General features: G+C 51.2%; 1 protein-coding gene across 2 annotated transcripts in view; it reads right to left on the reverse strand.

Annotated features, from left to right (window-relative positions):
* Positions 1 to 894: 894 nt before the first annotated feature.
* RAMP1 (receptor activity modifying protein 1) overlaps positions 895 to 16,653 on the reverse strand; it is a 52,081-nt gene continuing 36,322 nt past the window's right edge. Inside the window, exons 3-4 of one of the 2 annotated variants that reach the window (XM_032277762.1) lie at positions 1,931 to 2,201; positions 895 to 911 (exon numbers count right to left, since the gene is read on the reverse strand). In XM_032277762.1, coding sequence (XP_032133653.1) covers positions 1,946 to 2,201 — 256 coding nt within the window. In that variant the 3' untranslated portion in view covers positions 895 to 911; positions 1,931 to 1,945. Of the gene's footprint in view, positions 912 to 1,635; positions 2,202 to 16,653 lie in introns of those variants that run through there. The other variant, XM_032277761.1, reaches the window with a different exon arrangement.

Consider the following 16,653-nt stretch of genomic DNA (forward strand, 5'->3'; position numbering starts at 1 on the left):
ACAGACACACACAGAGACACACACAGAGACACACACACACACACACAGAGACACACACACACACAGAGACACACAAACACAGATACACACAGAGACACACACAGAGACACACAGAGACACACACAGAGACACACACACACACACACACACACACACAGACACACACACACAGACTTGTGAACATAGGGGCAAGGCTTGGCCCCTAGTGTGGCCTGGGGGGAGGTGGGAGAGCAGCTGAGGGGGGAACAGAGGAGAGAAGGGGAGGCAGCGTCCCGGGCACCCTTTTGGCCTTCATCTGTCCTGTGTACTGGACAGATTCCTGAGGTAACTCAGGTAAGTGACTTGAACTCTCTTTTCTACTTCTGTGAAATGGGGACAATGACGGACCCTCCCCCAGGGGGCTGCTCTGAGAGTTTTATGAACACAAGTTCACAGTGCAGTGTCCGGCTCACAAAAACGCTACTGCTGTTCTTGTCATACTTATTATTTCCTTGTGGCCCAAAGCCACTGCACCAGGGTACCCCCGGCTTCTCCACTCACAGGTGGTCACATCCTAAAAGCAGAGGACACTGGGGCCTGGTGTAGCCGATTGACCAGACCCTCACCGAGGGCCCAAGTCTGAGCTTGGGTCACGGACAGTGGAGTCCCGCGGTTCCCACCAAGACAGAGACCAGGATTAGTCCGTGAGGCCACCGCCCTGCTGTCAGCAAACCCTGGGCTCCTCTCGTGATCCAGGGTAAGGCGCAGCCACGCCTGCTCTTCCTGGGGAAATGAGCCCACACCACAGCCACGGCTCCTCCAGAGAAGCCGAGAAGCCACTCAGGGCTCCTTCTGGTCTCTCAGGCTGGGGATCCACTTGGGATTGGCCAGGTAGGGAGGTGGGGGCTGCCCGTGATGGGTGCACCTGTGGGAGTGGGGTGGGGACTGCAACACCCAGGAGGAGGCTCAGGGGCCCTTGGGGGAGGCTGCAGTGATGGGCTGCCTGGGTTCTGGGGGGCCCATCCAAGGCTGGGTGGGGGGTGGCCCCATGTGGCTGTGGCGTGCTAAAGCTGAACCTACAAGGCCATGGCACTGGCTGCCATGTTTGGGTGGGGCTGCGATGTGGGGCAGAGGGAGAGGCCAAGTCGCAGGTGACGGGGGAGTGGACACTCTCAGTCACTGGAGAAGGGACAGGTCCTGGGGGGTGCAGGGGCCCGAAGTCAGAGGACACCAAGGAGGGACTGTAGAGGGAATCCTTTGGGGACCCAGTGCCTAACGGAAGCCCAGCTTACAGGTGTGGGCATGGGCAGAAGCTTGGATGGGGATCAGGGAGGTGAGGGGCAGAGGGTCCAACCTGGTGACACCTTGGGGACAAACAGGAGGAACTTGCACCCGAGGCCCCAGCCATCTGTTGAGGGGAGGACGGCCCTTCCTGGTCTGTGATCTCAGTGCACACTCCCCTGGTCTGGACTATGTGGCTGGGGAGGGGGCAGCAGGGACCCTGGAATCCCCAGGAGCACCTCCGTACACTCAGCACTGGCCCCAGTGTCACCTCTAAGCAAAGGCCCCTGATGCCTCCTGTCAGAGGAAAGAGTCCGCAGGGCCTGGCTTTCCACCCTTCTCCCAGTGATGGGTTCCCGGAGGTGATGACACTTCCCAGGTTCAAGAATATCCTTTTAATCACACACCACTCATCCACAAACGCGGCTGTGGGGTAAGCAATCTGGGCTGGGACCTTCCCAGAGGTAAGTCGGGGTCATGTCCCTGCCGCCTTCCTGGAGGTCCCTGGCGGTGGCCTCCAGCCAGGGGGACTTCCAAGGTAATGCCAGAGCCTCGAGTACTCTGGACTCCTGTGAGCTCTTCTCGGCTGGAGGAAGAGGGGGCATTGCAGGCCTGCTATGTCCCAAGGCCCCAGAAGCTTCCCCACCCAGGCCTGCCTGGCCTCACCCTGCAGCCTGGGTGCCGCCTACACGATGCCCTCTGTGCGCTTGCTCTGCCAGACCACCAGCGCCGTCACCAGCAGGGTCACCACGATGGGGACCACGACGAAGGGGTAGAGGATGCTGCTGGGCGGGTCCCGCACGGCCCTGCCTGAGACGGGGCAGCTCCTGAAGTAGTGCCCGTGCACTGCCAGGAAGAACCTGTCCACCTCTGCGTTGGGCCAGAAGCAGCCCAGCTTCTCCGTCACCTGCCAGGTGCAGTCGGCCAGATCCCTGTAGCTCCTGCGGGTGGAAGAGGAGGTGGTGAGCCGCTGGGCAAGTGGGGGAACCAAGGTGGGACTGCAGCTGGGGCCCTGCACTGCGGCCCCTCATGCAGCCACGCAGCCCTGAAGCTTAGCTCGAAGCCCCGGCGCCGAGGCAGTGGCCCTGGATCCAGGAGGGCAGGACCCCGACGGCTCCAAGGGGACGCCCAGATAGCCCACATGGCACCCTGTGGCATAGGAAGCCCTGGCACGGCTGTGGGGCCTCTCACAGCTCTGCCTGAACAATGAGGATGAGCCCGGCTGGGTGGCTGATGAGGCCCGCACCTCCCCCACCGGCTCCTCTGCCACCAGCTCCTCCACCACCTGGGGTGAGGTCCCAGCCTGGTGTCGCACCCTGGGGACGTCGGGAGGGCAGAAGCCAGCTGCCTTGCTGCCCTGGGTGAAGATGGAAACCCAGGGTGGGCTCCGTGCATGACCATGGGTGAGGTGTGACTGTCATTTGCCGTGTGTGACTGTGTGTGCAGCTGTGACTGTTACTCTGTATGACTATGTTGTTCTGTGTGTGACTTGGGTGGGTGTAACCGTGTTATTCTGTGTGTGTGACTGTGTATGTGTGACTGTTATTCTGTATGATTGTGCATGACTATTATTCTCTGTGACTGTGTGTGACTCTGTGTGTGGCTTCCAGGTTAATGGCTGTTATTCTCTGTGTGTGACTGTGTGACTGTCATTTTCTGTGTGTGACTTGTTATTCCCTGTATGTGACTGTATGTGACTTATTCTATGTGTGGCTATATGTGTGGGTGTAAGTGTTTTATTCTGTGTGTGTGACTGTGTTCTCTGTGTATGACCGTGTGAGTGTAACTTTTTTTTTTTTGAGATGGAGTCTCACTCTGTTGCTCCATCGCCCAGGCTGGAGTGCAGTAGCATGATCTTGGCCCACTACAACCTCTGCCTACTGGGTTCAAGCAATTCTCCTGCCTCAGCCTCCCGAGTAGCTGGGACTACAGGCATGTGCCACCATGTCCAGCTAATTTTTGTATCTTTTAGTAGTGACGGGGTTTCACCATGTTGGCCAGGATGGTCCTGAACCTGACCTCAGGTGATACGCCGACCTCAGCCTCCCAAAGGGCTGGGATTATAGGCATGAACCACCGTGCCCGGCTGTATAACTGTTATTCTCTGTGTGTGACTGTTATTCTGTGTGACTGTGTGTAACTGTGTTATTCTGTGTGTGTGACTGTTATTCTGTGTGACTTGTGACTGTTATTCTGTGTGACTCTGTGTGTGACCGTGTGATGTATGTCACTGTGTGTTATTCTGTCTGTGACTGTGTTATTCTGTGACTGTGTATAACTGTTATTCTTTGTGTGATGGTGTCTTGCTGTTGTTCCCTGTGTGTGACTGTGTGTAACTGCATTATTCTGTGACTGTTATTCTGTGTGACTGTTTACTCTGTGTGTGACTGTGTTATTCTGTGTGACTATAATTCTGTAACTGTTATTCTGTGACTGTGACATTCTGTGACTGTGACACCGTGTTTTTGTGTCACTGTGTTTCTGTGTGTGATTATGTGTGACTGTGCTATTCTGTGTGTCAGTGTAACTGTGTTATTCTGTGTGTATCCCTGTGTAACTTTCTTTGTGTGTGTGTGACTGTATATGACTGTGTTATTCTGCATGTGTCCCTGTAAGTGGGTGTAACTGTGTTATTCACTGTGTGTGTATCCCTGTGTGTGAGTGTAATTGTGTATTCTCTGTTGTGATTGTGTTATTCTGTGTCCCTGTATGTGGGTGTATGTTATTCGCTGTGTGTCCCTGTGTGTGGGTGTAACTGTTATTCTCTGTGTGTGTGACCGTGTGTGCAGGTGTGACTGTTATTCAATGGTATGACTGTGTGTACGGGTGTGACTGTGTTATTCTGTGTCTGTGTCCCTGTGTGTGGGTATGACTGTTATTTTTTGTGTGTGTCCCTGTGTGTGGGTGTGACTGTGTTATTCTGTGTGTGTGACCCAGATGCATGTGACCCTGTGTGGACTTCACCACAGGACCTCTGACTGTATCCTGCCATGGCTGCAGGTGGCTTTACCCACAGGTATGGCTGCCACCAGGCTAGAGGGAAGGGAGTGGAGGTGGCCGTGCTGAGCCTGGGGCCCCGGGGGCACAGGCAGAGGGTGTGCCATTGGGGTGTTCCTTGGGCTTGGCTTAGAGAGAAGCCATCACAGAGTCCCCTCTGCCCCAGGAATTCTAACCCTCGAAGCCACAGCAGTTGAGCTCATTCCCACCCCACCCTTTAAGTGCTCTCAGGACTCTGCTCCCCAGGGCTCTCAGGGGAGAGCAAATGCCATCTGTTTCTGAACAACTTTTTCCATAGACATGGAAAGAAAAGAAAGTTTGTAGGCCACAGGATGCCCTTTGAAATGAAGTGGACAAAACTCTTCCCAAGTGGACCAGGCCATTGGTGCTTTTCCGTGTCATCTCCCAACCCAGGACGTGGGTGTTGAGTGCCTCTTCCAGTAGAGGAAACTGAGGCTCGAGACAGCACTGGCCATGGGTAGAGCCCAGACCACGCCGGCTCCTTCCACCTCCAGCCCCGCACTCCCCGCATCCCCTGTGACCTCCTGCTTTACAGAACAGCCAAGACTCAGGAAGAAAGCCCCTTTGGTGCTGCATGGGGCTCAGAGCCTGTTCTCAGGGACCAATGGCCTCAGGGGGTCTCAGTGGCATTCATCATTGTCACCATCTCCATGACAATTGCTGCTATCACAAAGGTCCATGTGGCAGGCACGGGCTCTGTAGGGCCTGTGCGTGATCTCACTCACGCTCAGGGACCGCTGCTACCCATTGTTTTATGGACGGGGAAATGGAGGTTTGGAAAGAGAGGAGGGCTGCTGGGTGAGAGAGCCAGGGTGCGACTGCACGGGCCTCACACCTCACCACTGTCCTCGCCCTTGGTGGCCAAGTCTGGCCACAGCTTGGACACTTCCTTGTCTGGGTCCAAGTCGCACTCTCTGGGGATTGAAGCCACAGTGGGCATCCGTAATCCAGTGAGCCGAATGAGCCCTGACCCCATGCGGGGAGCCTGAGTGCCTCTAGGGCAGGTGCAAAGTCCCCATCACCCCACATCTGCGATGCCAGTGTGATGCCAGCACAATGCCAGGTGTGATGCCAGGCTTACCATGGCAGTTGTGCCACCAGGGCTGCAGCCAGGGTAGGTACAGGCTCAAAGCCCTTTCCACCATCCCAGACTCTTCTATCCTGAGAAGCAGATGCCTTAGGCTGCTGAGGGAGGAACAGCACAGCCCATCACCCCCAGGGCACAGGCAAAGACATACCATGGCTGGGGAATGGTAGGAACTCTTTTTCCTTGGAAGGGCACCAGGAAACCATCGTGGCCTAGGATTCTGCACCACACAAAACAGAGGTCTCCTCTCACTGGGAAGGGACAGGAGAGTCACACCCAAGACCCCAGTAGGCCGGGTGTAGTGGCTCACACCTGTAATCCAAGCACTTTGGAGGCCAAGGCGGGCAGATCACCTAAGGTCGGGAGTTCAAGACCAGCCTGACCAACACGGTGAAACCCCACCTTAAAAAAAAAAAAAAAAAAAAAAAGACCCCGGCAGAGTTTGTCTGCCACAGGGAGGAGGGGTAGGAATGCTGGGGTCAAGGGCACAGGGCAGGGCATGTCTAAACTGAGCCTGGACCAGGACGCAGAGAACCTCCCAAAGCCTACAACATAACCCTGGTGTAGAATAACAAGCAGCAGCCAGCTATTGCCGGGAGAAACTGGGCGAGATCCGTGCTGTGGCACAGCAGGCAAGAGAGCTGAAAGCGGAGGGTGGGGCACCACACTGAGGAAACTACCCCAGTGCCCTAGTCCCAACCATGGGCACAAGGCAATGGCAGCCCATTGCTAGAGGTACCTGAGGCCTCTGGTTCACTGAAGATAACCATAGCAATGACAAATCTCAAACCCAGCTCAATTCCTGACGAGATTCATTCAAATCTCACACTAACAGCCTGACAGAAGAGGCTTACCCATTTCCACATGTAAAAACTATTGACCGTAGTTACCTCTGTTCTATACATGAATGTTTAGTATTCAATAAAAATTACCATTCGTTTTTGTTTTGTTTTTTTGTTTTTTTTTGTTCAGAAGCAACAAAAAACAACCCATTGTCAAGAGGCAAAATAATGAATGGAATTAGACTCAGAGATGACCTAGATGCTGTAACTATCAGACAGGTACGTTAGAATGGCTAGTATGGTAAGGGGTCTACTGGAAAATGCAGACAATAAGCATGAAAAGACAGAGAATCTCAGCAGAGAGGTGGAAACTCAAAGTCAAAGGCAGTTGCTAGAAATACAAAGACATGGCATCAGAGAGAATTCCTTCAGTGGGCCTGTCAGCAGACGTGACAACTGAGGAAAGAGAGAAATGGACAATAAAAAAGTAGAAATTACCCAAGCTAAAACACAGAGAAAAATAAGTGTGGAAAAACTAGAGCATCCAAGAGCTGTGTAACATGACAATCCTGTAAATGAGATCAACTCTAACTCATAATGTGAGAGTCCCAGAAGAGGGAGCAGGAATGGAGCAGAAGAAATACTTGAAGATATAATGGTTGAGGCTTTTCAAAAAGTAATAAAAGACATAAGATCACAGATCCAAGAAGCTCAAGAGAACCTCAGACAGGACAAAAAACAGCAGCTGCACCACCAAACACCATGTAGACACATCACAGTCCAATTGCTGAACACCAAAGAAAACGGGAAAAATTTCAAGTCAGAGGGAAAAAGACATACAGAAGAACAGTGAGTTACAGCAGACTTCTTAATTTCTTATCAGAGGCTTGGCATGTGGGAGGACAATGGGCAACCTCTTTAAAGTATTAGGGCCTGCGGGGAGGGGAAACACACTCGTCAGCCTGGAATTCTATACCCAGAAAGAAACATCTTTCGAATATGAGGTTGAGGCCAGGCATATTGGCTCATGCCTGTAATCCTAGCACTTTGGGAGGCTGAGGCAGGTGGATCACTTGAGGTCAGGAGTTTCAGACCAGCCTGGCTAACATGGTGAAACCCTGTCTGTACCAAAAATACAAAAATTAGCTGTGTGTGGTGGCAGACACCTGTAATCCAAGCTACTTGGGAAGCCGAGGCAGGAGAATTACTTGAACCTGGGAGGCAGAGGTTGCAGTGAGCCGAGATCGCACCATTGCACCCCAGCCTGGGGGACAGAGCGAGACGCTGTCTCAAAAAGAAAACAAAAAACAAAAGAGGCTGAAATAAGAACTTTTTGAGAAAAAAGTTGAGAGAATTCATTGCCAGCAGACCTGTGCTACAAGTAATGTCAAAGAAAGTTCTTCAGTCATAAGAAAGAATCTGAGATCCACATAGAGAAATGAAGAGCTCCAAAAACAGTGAAAGTCAAGATAATGGAAGGGTACTTTTTCTTATTTTTAATCTAGAAAGTCAGTAAATAAATCAGAGGCCATAAATGAAATGTGAGGAGACCGCTGGGGGCTTTAAGAGGCTATACAGAAAAAGTAGGGGCCTCTCCAGCATGCAAGCACCCCTCCACCCCAGCCTTATCATACGGACAGTTTTTCCTCCCTGGTCGCCCTCTAGGTCACTGCCCTGAGTGCACAGGGCCTCCCTCAGCCCATGCAAGTGGCCTAGTAGACGAGGCACGAGGAGGGAGAGCGTGGGCGGAGGCAGCAGAGGGTATGCGGGACCGTGCCCTGCCTGCGGGCCTTTGGGTGTGTGGTCTCTCCCTGTGAACAAGGACTCATGTTTCAAGAAGAAAACAGAAGTGGAAAAAGCCATAAGAAGTCATGACCATCTGAGTCTCATCGTGGGGAAAAAAATGAATGAGTACCTGTTATTGGCTGGCACACCGTAAATGTGAGACGTGTTATTGGTGCTGAAAACCAAAGTCCAGCCTTCTCAGCTGGTTGATCAACTATAGGGCTTCACAGTGAGAACGCTTTTTTTGTTTCTGAGACAGAGTCTTGCTCTGTCACCCAGGCTGGAGTGCAATGGCACAGTCTTGGCTCACTGCAACCTCTATCCCCCAGCTTCGAGCGATTCTCCTGCCTCAGCCTCCCAAGTAGCTGGGACTACAGACGCAGTCCACCACACCTGACTGATTTTTGTATTTTTAGTAGAGATGGGGTTTCACCATGTTGGCCAGGCTGATCTTGAACTCCTGACCTCAGCTGATCCACCCGCCTTGGCCTCCCAAACTGCTGGGATTACAGGGGTGAGCCACCATACCTGGCCAATGAACACTGCTTTGAATGATGATCCTCTCCCATCTCTCAGACCCACCAAAACTGCAGGCAGTTTAGTTTTTGGTGTTCTGCACATCCAGTGACACATGAGCCTGAACACTGTCCCCGTCCTCTGAAGAACGAACTGTGGTGTTTTAAGGAGGAACTACTGGCATCTCTGCACTGGGCAGCCAGAGCAGGAAGGGGCGGACGCAGGAAGCCGCACCACCACAGACCCCACGCCAGGGCCACGTGGAGGCAGATGAGGCCGAGTGTGGGTGGGCTATTCTGGGACCAGGAACTCTCTCCTTGATATGTTAGCCTTCTGGACTGCAGAGCCACCCGTGTCTAAAAATAGCTGTATATGCAGTTGGCTGCTCACTTCATCCTGTTTATTTATACAGAAGTGACAGCTGAAACTTTCAATAAATGTTGTGAGCTCCACCAGTGAGGATGTGATAGAAGAATTGCCCTCGGAGTACGGACATTCTTCTGCCCAAAAGAACATAGAACTGACTGATGGACCCGAAATCGTCACGAAAAATACACTCTGGCTTTAACTCTCTCAAATTTCAGTTCTCATGTCACTGAGCAATTATCCTTTTTTGGCTAGGACTTTCTATTCTGGGGCTCTAAGCAAACTTTGCTTGGAATGTTCGTGAATCCTACAGTGGGAGTTTCCAGTGTATCTGCGTCCCAAGTCAAAGCCCAGCACCACAGTTCGTAGTTGTTTACTTGCTGGTAAGAGAGTGTGATCACTGATGCTGACCAGTGACTTGTCTACGCTGGGGACACCCTGGGGTTGCAGTTGTTCCCAGCTACCCCTGGCTGGCCGTAATATGAAATATCTGAGCCTGGGCCCTGGCACCCACAGACCTGGGTTCAAACCCCAGCTCCACCTCTTACCCAGAGTGGTCCTGGAGACCTCATTTGCTTGCTCAAGCCTTGGTCTCCTATTACAATGAAGCAACAGGCGCTCACTTGACTGTGACTTATAAAGTATACATTTCTTGGGCCGGGCGCAGTGGCTCAAGCCTGTAATCCCAGCACTTTGGGAGGCCAAGGCGGGTGGATCACGAGGTCAAGAGATCGAGACCATCCTGGTCAACATGGTGAAACCCGGTCTCTACTAAAACTACAAAAAATTAGCTGGGCATGGTGGTGCGTGCCTGTAATCCCAGCTACTCAGGAGGCTGAGGCAGGAGAATTGCCTGAACCCAGGAGGCGGAGGTTGCGATGAGCCGAGATCGCGCCATTGCACTCCAGCCTGGATAACAAGAGCAAAACTCCGTCTCAAAAAAAAAAAAAAGTATACATTTCTTGTCCTTCTTGAGTTTATACATAAGCAAAAGGTAACCAGCCTATATGTGTCTAAATTGTTGAAAATCTGAGAGGAAAGCACTTTTGGCTTTCAATTTGCCTTTTTTTTTTTTTTTTTTTGTCTTAAGACAGGGTCTCGCTCTGTTGCTTGGGCTGGACTGCAGTGGCACGATCTCTGCTCACTGCAACCTCTGCCTCTTGGGTTCAGGTGCTCCTCTTGCCTCAGCCTCCAGAATAGCTGGGATTACAGGTGTGAGCCACCACACCCAGCTAACTTTTATTTAAGGACAGACGGGGTTTCACCATGTTGGCCAGGTTGGTCTCTAACAACTGGGCTCAAGTGGTCCACCTGCCTTGGCCTCCCAAAGTGTTGGGATTACAGGTGTCGGCCATCGTGCCTGGCCTCAGTTCACTTTATCTGCACCAGTATTTGCTTCCTTCTATCCTGGAAGACTCAGCCTGGTGTCTTCCAGCAGTTTTCATTACCTGCTGGGATGGGAGGCGCCACTACCAGGTATCCTGACAGCCACTCACTTGAGGCTGGCTCGGGAAGCCTGTCACAATCCCAGATGGACATGGGGTGGGGATTCAGATAGGGTGGTGTGTGGATGGCTATAAAACACAGAGAGGATTCCCCGTGAGGCGTGTAGCTCAATATTTCTTCTAGAAATACAAATGACTACTAAGCATGTGAAATGAAAGACCAAATGTCCAGACAGCACCCATCTTAAAAATGAGAATGTGGCTGGGCGTGGCGGCTTATGCCTGTAATCCCAGCACTGTGGGAGGCCGAGGCCAGATTGCTTGAGTCTAGGAGTTTGAGATCAGCCTGGGCAACAGAGTGAGACCCTGTCTCTACAAAAAAAAAAAAAAACATTAGCCAGGTATGGTGTCGTGCACCTGTAGTCCCAGCCAGTTGGGAGGCTTAGGTCAGAGGATCACAGGACTGACTCATGTGATCCACAGAAAGTGGGAGATGCAGGCTGCAGTGAGCTGCGTTCCTGCCACTGCACTCCAGCCTGGGCGAGGGTGAGACCCTGTCTCAGAAATGAAGAACGCTGAATGCCAGTAAAGGTATAGGATACTGAGGCAGGCACTCATATCGTTCCTCATGAAAGATAAATTGGTACAATTTTTCTGAAACACCATTTGGCAATACGTATCAATAACCTCAAACTCATGGATGCCTCTTGACCCCATAATTCCATTACTGGGAATTGTCCTGAATTAATAATGTGAAATATAGATAACAGTGATACAAGAAGGTGTCCACTGCAGATTTATAATTATCGAAAACAGCAGACAGTGGTTACAGAAGTTGTTTATGGGCAGCTCCATTATGTAGCTGTTAAAACTATATTTAGGAAGAAAATTTTAAGATGTGGAAAATATTTATGTTATAAAGCCGTGCAAAAGCAGCACTCATGCATGTGATCCCAGCCCTTTGGGAGGCTGAGGCATGATTGCTTGAGGCCAGGAGTTCAAGACCAGCCTGGGCAACACAGTGAGACTCTGTTTCTATACGAAATAATTTTTAAAAAGCAGCAGCAGATTAGACCAGATACCATAAACAGCCTGGACTGGGGTAAAATGGTCCACGTGGGAAGGGGGTCACACCAGGATGTTAAGGGGGTGATCCCCACCAGAATGGTAATAGGACTTTTCTCTAAACTTTTTGGATTTTTCTGCGTTTTCTATCTTGAGCATACATAATTTTTATGATTATATTTAAAAGCTCATTTTAGCAGGAAGGCTCACAGGAAACTAGATGTTGACATCCCTGCATCTGCAGCCACTGTGCCTGGTGTCTGGGGCGGTGTGGGTCATCCCACCAGAGAGCTCTGATGTGCAGGAGAGGCTGGGACCCTCTGGTGACAGTGGCTCGTGGGGGACACGTGCAGTGCAGACAGGGAGCGGGGACAGGGCGTTGGGCCTCTTTTCAGTCTCAGTGGCCTCCTGTGTGGAATTGGGGGCCCCGAGTGACCCAATTCTGAGGCAGGAAGGGGCCCTGTGGGAGGGTGAGTGGGGGTACAGGGTGGGCCCTGGGAAAGGACCCCACTTTCTTTCTTGCTGTGTCCCCCCCAACCTTCTCTGTGGGGAGTTCTGCATCCTCCTGATCCTCCCATTCCCTCCTCCACCTCCCCATCCTTCTGGCCCCTCCTCTACCACCTGATCCCTCCCTCCTCCTCCCAGCCCCTCCTCCACCTCCTGATCCCTCCCTCCTCCTCCCAGCCCCTCCTCCTCCTCCTGATCCCTCCCTCCTCCTCCCAGCCCCTCCTCCTCCTCCTAATCCCTCCCTCCTCCTCCCAGCCCCTCCTCCTCCTCCAGACCCCTCCCTCCTCCTCCCAGCCCCTCCTCCTCCTCCTAATCCCTCCCTCCTCCTCCCAGCCCCTCTTCCTCCTCCAGACCCCTCCCTCCTCCTCCCAGCTCCTCCTCCTCCTCCAGATCCCTCCCAGCCCCTCCCTCCTCCACCTCGCCCTAGCTCCAGGCCTCTCCTGCCTCGCTCTAGTGGCAGTGGGGCATCCTCACTCACTGAAGCCCTACCTTCTGCCCTTCCCCACTCCGGGAAAGGAAAGACATCCCCCTTGAAGTGCTCCTTCTTTCTTGGCCTTGGGCTGCATCTGCGACTTCCCCATTCTCCCTCCCTGACCTGAAGCCTGGGCCATTCACTTCTGGCTATCAACACGTGTGACTCAGGGCCCCCATGCCATGTCCACCCCCTCAGTTATCATGGCTCCCCTTTCCCTCAAGGGTGCCCTCCTCTCCTGAGGCCCCATCACTGTGCCCAGGAGGGGGCAGAAGTGACTTGTCCTGGCGGGTGGGTTATTACAACTCACATGCCAGCTTCTACCTTTCTGCAGTAAGTGTGTGGGGGCTTGGCATCTGTGCACCCCTTTTCTGCCTCCCCCACTTTAGTGAGGGCCAGGTACTAACACCTTCACCACTCTCCATCTGCATGCCGGGCTCAGCCATCGTGGGCTCTCCAGGCCACACCCCACACCCTGGCCCCTGCCCTAGCCCACCATCCATACCTCCCCACCCCTGCGACACACCTTCAGGGCTCACAATGCACCTGTCCTGGATTCAGAAGCCTCTGTGTGGGTCGTCCAACTGGGTCCACTCCCTCCTGCTGGCCACATTCTAGCCACAGTGGCCAGAGTTCTGCCTCTGGACCTTTGCACATGCTGTTCCTTTTACTTGGAAAGCTCTTAGTCTCATCTTCACAAGGCCACCTAGGCTCACCCTTCACTTAAATGTCATGTCCTCAAAGAGGCCCTTCTGGATGCTTCCGTCATATTTGGCTCCCCCAGCAAAGCGGGGTTTTCCTTCATAGATGTACGTTGCTTTGTGCCTGCCCATGAATTCAGGTGATTATTCACCCACTGTTGGCCTCAACAACGAGACTGCAGACACCACCAGGGCAGGGAAGGTGACCCCAAAATTCCACTTCCTCTGTTCACAGCAGCTGCCTCCAAGGCCACGTGAAACAAAGGCTAGAGGAAGACCGCGAGAGGGCTGTGCGCGGGAGACGCGGACAGGTGAGCGGGGGTGCAGGCTTCCCAGCAGTCCTGGCCCAGGTGGTGAGAAAGGCCACCAGTGGGGCCGAGGGGGACACTCTACCCAGGACGGCCTCGGCACCGCGCCACAGCACACAGACAGCCCGCAGCTGCCAGGAACGCAAGACACGTGGGAGACCTGAACACACCTCCCAAGGCGAGGTAGATAAAAAGTAGCATAAAATGATGATGAAAAATAATGTTAATAAACCGATGCAGTGACTGCATGGTAAAGGTTCCACTCTGCAGAGACTCAGCCAGCTTTCCAAAGGCCCCTGGATCCGTTTTAGGCAGCAGAAAGAGACTCATCAAATCCTCAGGGTATAAATCATAAGCCAATATTCTTTGGCTACAATATTGAAAACTAAAAATTAGTTAAAAAAAATTTAAAACAATGGAATTCCTAGAAATGAAACGTCATTTACATAATTTTGAAGTCGCAAGAGAATTTAAAAATTCAGTGACAAAATATTAAGAAAACAAGAATGGCAATACTATGTGTAAACATTTATAGAATAGGGCCAAAAGTGAATTCTGAGAAAAATTAATAGTTGTAAATTATCTTATTAAACAAAAGTAAATGAAATAAAATCAGTATTCAAATCAAGATATTTCTTAAAAAGAACAAAATAAATCTCTCCAAATGGCAAATAATTTGTCCATCAATAATTATTAAGAGCTAATATTTATGGATATGTTAAAAAACAATAAAATGGATACGTAAATTCGATAGCTGATTCTTTGGAAAAATGGCTACAATGAAATAGATACATTTATGGATCGTTTAATCTAGAAAAAAAAGCAGAGAAAACACCAACATACAAAACCACAGATAGGAGGAGATTAGAACAAGTGTAAGAGGGCCGGCCAGGCACGGTGGCTCACACCTGTAATTCTAGCACTTTGGGAGGCAGAGGCAGGTGGATCACTTGAGGTCAGGAGTTCAAGACAAGCCTGGGCAGCATTACGAAACACTCTCTCTGCTCAAAATACCAAAATTAGCCAGGCACAGTGGCACACACCTGTAGTGTCAGTTACTTGGGTGGCCGAGGCATGAGAATTCCTTGAACTCAGGAGGCAGAGGCTGCAGGGAGCCAAGATCCCGCCACTGCACTCTAGCCTGGCAACAGAACCAGACATTGTCCTAAAACAAACAAACAAACAAAAAAGAAAAGTATAAGAGATTAATATGTAAAAATAAAGTTCGTTAAAAATTGGAAAATCCTCCGTGAATTGGGACACTTCTTGGGAAATTACAAACTATCAAATATTGAGTTAAAAAGAAGAAATCCAAGAAGAAAAATGGAAAATGTTATTAAAGAATTGCTGTTTCAACAGGCACTAGATCCCACACAGTTCTTTCAAGTTCTTTTTTTTCTTTTTAATTGAGATGGGGTCTGACTATATATATGTGTGTGTGTGTGCGTGTGTGTGTTTAGTAGAGACAGGGTTTCACCATGTTGGCCAGGCTGGTCTTGAACTCCTGACCTCGTGATTCGCCCGCCTCAGCCTCCCAAAGTGCAAGGATTACAGGTGTGAGCCACCGCGCCCGGCCAGGGGTCTCACTATATTGCTCAGGCTGGTCTCAAACTCCTGAGCTCACATGATTCTCCCACCTCCAGGTCCCTAAGGGCTAGGATTACAGGTGTGAGAGTCATGAGTCACTGCAGTTTCTTAATGTGAAAGAAAAAGATGTCGAGCTTCGCAGTTCATTTAAAAAAGTGAACAAACCCTGGTCCCAGCCCTCTAGAGATGGCATGCCATGTGTCTCAATGCATGCGCACACGGACGGAGCAGACACCCTTCACTGCCACCTATAAATAGACACTGAAGTCCTCTATCCAATACTCACACATTTCTTCTAGCCATAGGGCACCTTTTATTTAAAGGAGGGCTGATTTCAGGAATACGTTAAACCTGTTACTACAAACACACTTCAACACACCGTGGGAAAAAAATACCTACCATCATTTTAATACACATTGAGAAGGCATTTGATAAAACTCAACATTTGTTTCTGATAAAAAAAAAAAAGCCATAATCTTGAAAACATACAAAGAGGCTATTTTCTGAATGTGATAAAAATTTCTCAAAGCGGCAGCACACATCCCGTTTAGGACTGGAAGGGGCGCATCTTCTGGTGCGAGTGCAGGCTTACTTTCCGCGTAGGTGGTCAGGGCTGCCCTCACCCTTGTGGTTTCTGCTTTTGGTGTCAGGGCTCCTACCCAAGATTCTGTGAATAATGGGACCTTTCCAAAGCAGGGAGGGGCCGGCCACTTCCTCTGCCTGGCCTGGTGTGTGTCAGGCGTGGAGCAAGCGCAGGGCCAGCTTGTCTTGAAGAGGCCTCGAGCCCCAGGGCTGCGAAAGCCCACGCGGGTGGCTTCCCACCTCCGCCTGCGTGTGTGAGCTGGGGAGCCCGGCTTCCTGCCTCGCTTCTGCCCAGCGCTGCAGGAGGCAGCAGAGAACAGGGCACCTTTTGTTTTTCTTGACACTGGGGAAATGTATAAGGAAGTGTTGAGAACTGTTTGATGAAAAACACTTCAGTACACCGTCACTGGCCTGGGAAACGCGCGCTGGGCCAGCGGGCTCTGAGCCAGCTGTGCACACCTGGAACTCCTACCGTCTGGATGGCTGCTCCCATGCCCTGGGACTTGCAGCACGTGTCAATCCTTCCCTAAATCAAACCTTCCCTAAATCAAACCTTCCCTAAATCAGGCTGGTCAGAGAGTACCCAATCAAACCAGGGAAAAGGCCAAGCGTTCAAAGTCCCTATGCCCATTTGCCAGCCCAGGGATGCCTGCACATTTGATCTACCACATTAGTGAGACAGGAATGCTTTGAAATGAATGTCATTGCATGCATATGAATACATTAAACAGGAATTTTCAAGTTCTGACAATGGTTTATCTACTTAGGTTGTATAACAGGGACTTCTGATACCTTAGCAAAGCCATTTTCCCAAGAGCACAAAGGAAATGCCAACTCCATCCCCCTCCAAAGAATTACAGCAACTGGCCAGGTGCAGTGGCTCATGCTCGTAATCCCAGCACTGCGGGAGGCCAGGACGGGTGGATCACCTAAAGGTCAGGAGTTCGAGACCAGCCCAGCCAACATGGCGAAACCGTGTCTCTACTAAAAATACAAAAATTAGCTGAGTGTGGTGGTGCATGCCTGCATTCCCAGCTACTCAGGAGGCTGGGGTAGGAGAATCGCTTGAACCTGGGAGGTGGAGGTTGCAGTGAGCCGAGACTGCACCACTGCACTCTAGCCTGGGAGACAGAGTGAGACTCCATCTCAAAAAAAAAAAAAAAAAAAAAAAA

The sequence above is a fragment of the Sapajus apella genome, unplaced genomic scaffold (genome assembly GCF_009761245.1).
Source record: "Sapajus apella isolate SASKATOON/1434 unplaced genomic scaffold, GSC_monkey_1.0 scaffold10, whole genome shotgun sequence".
Lineage (NCBI taxonomy): Eukaryota > Metazoa > Chordata > Mammalia > Primates > Cebidae > Sapajus > Sapajus apella.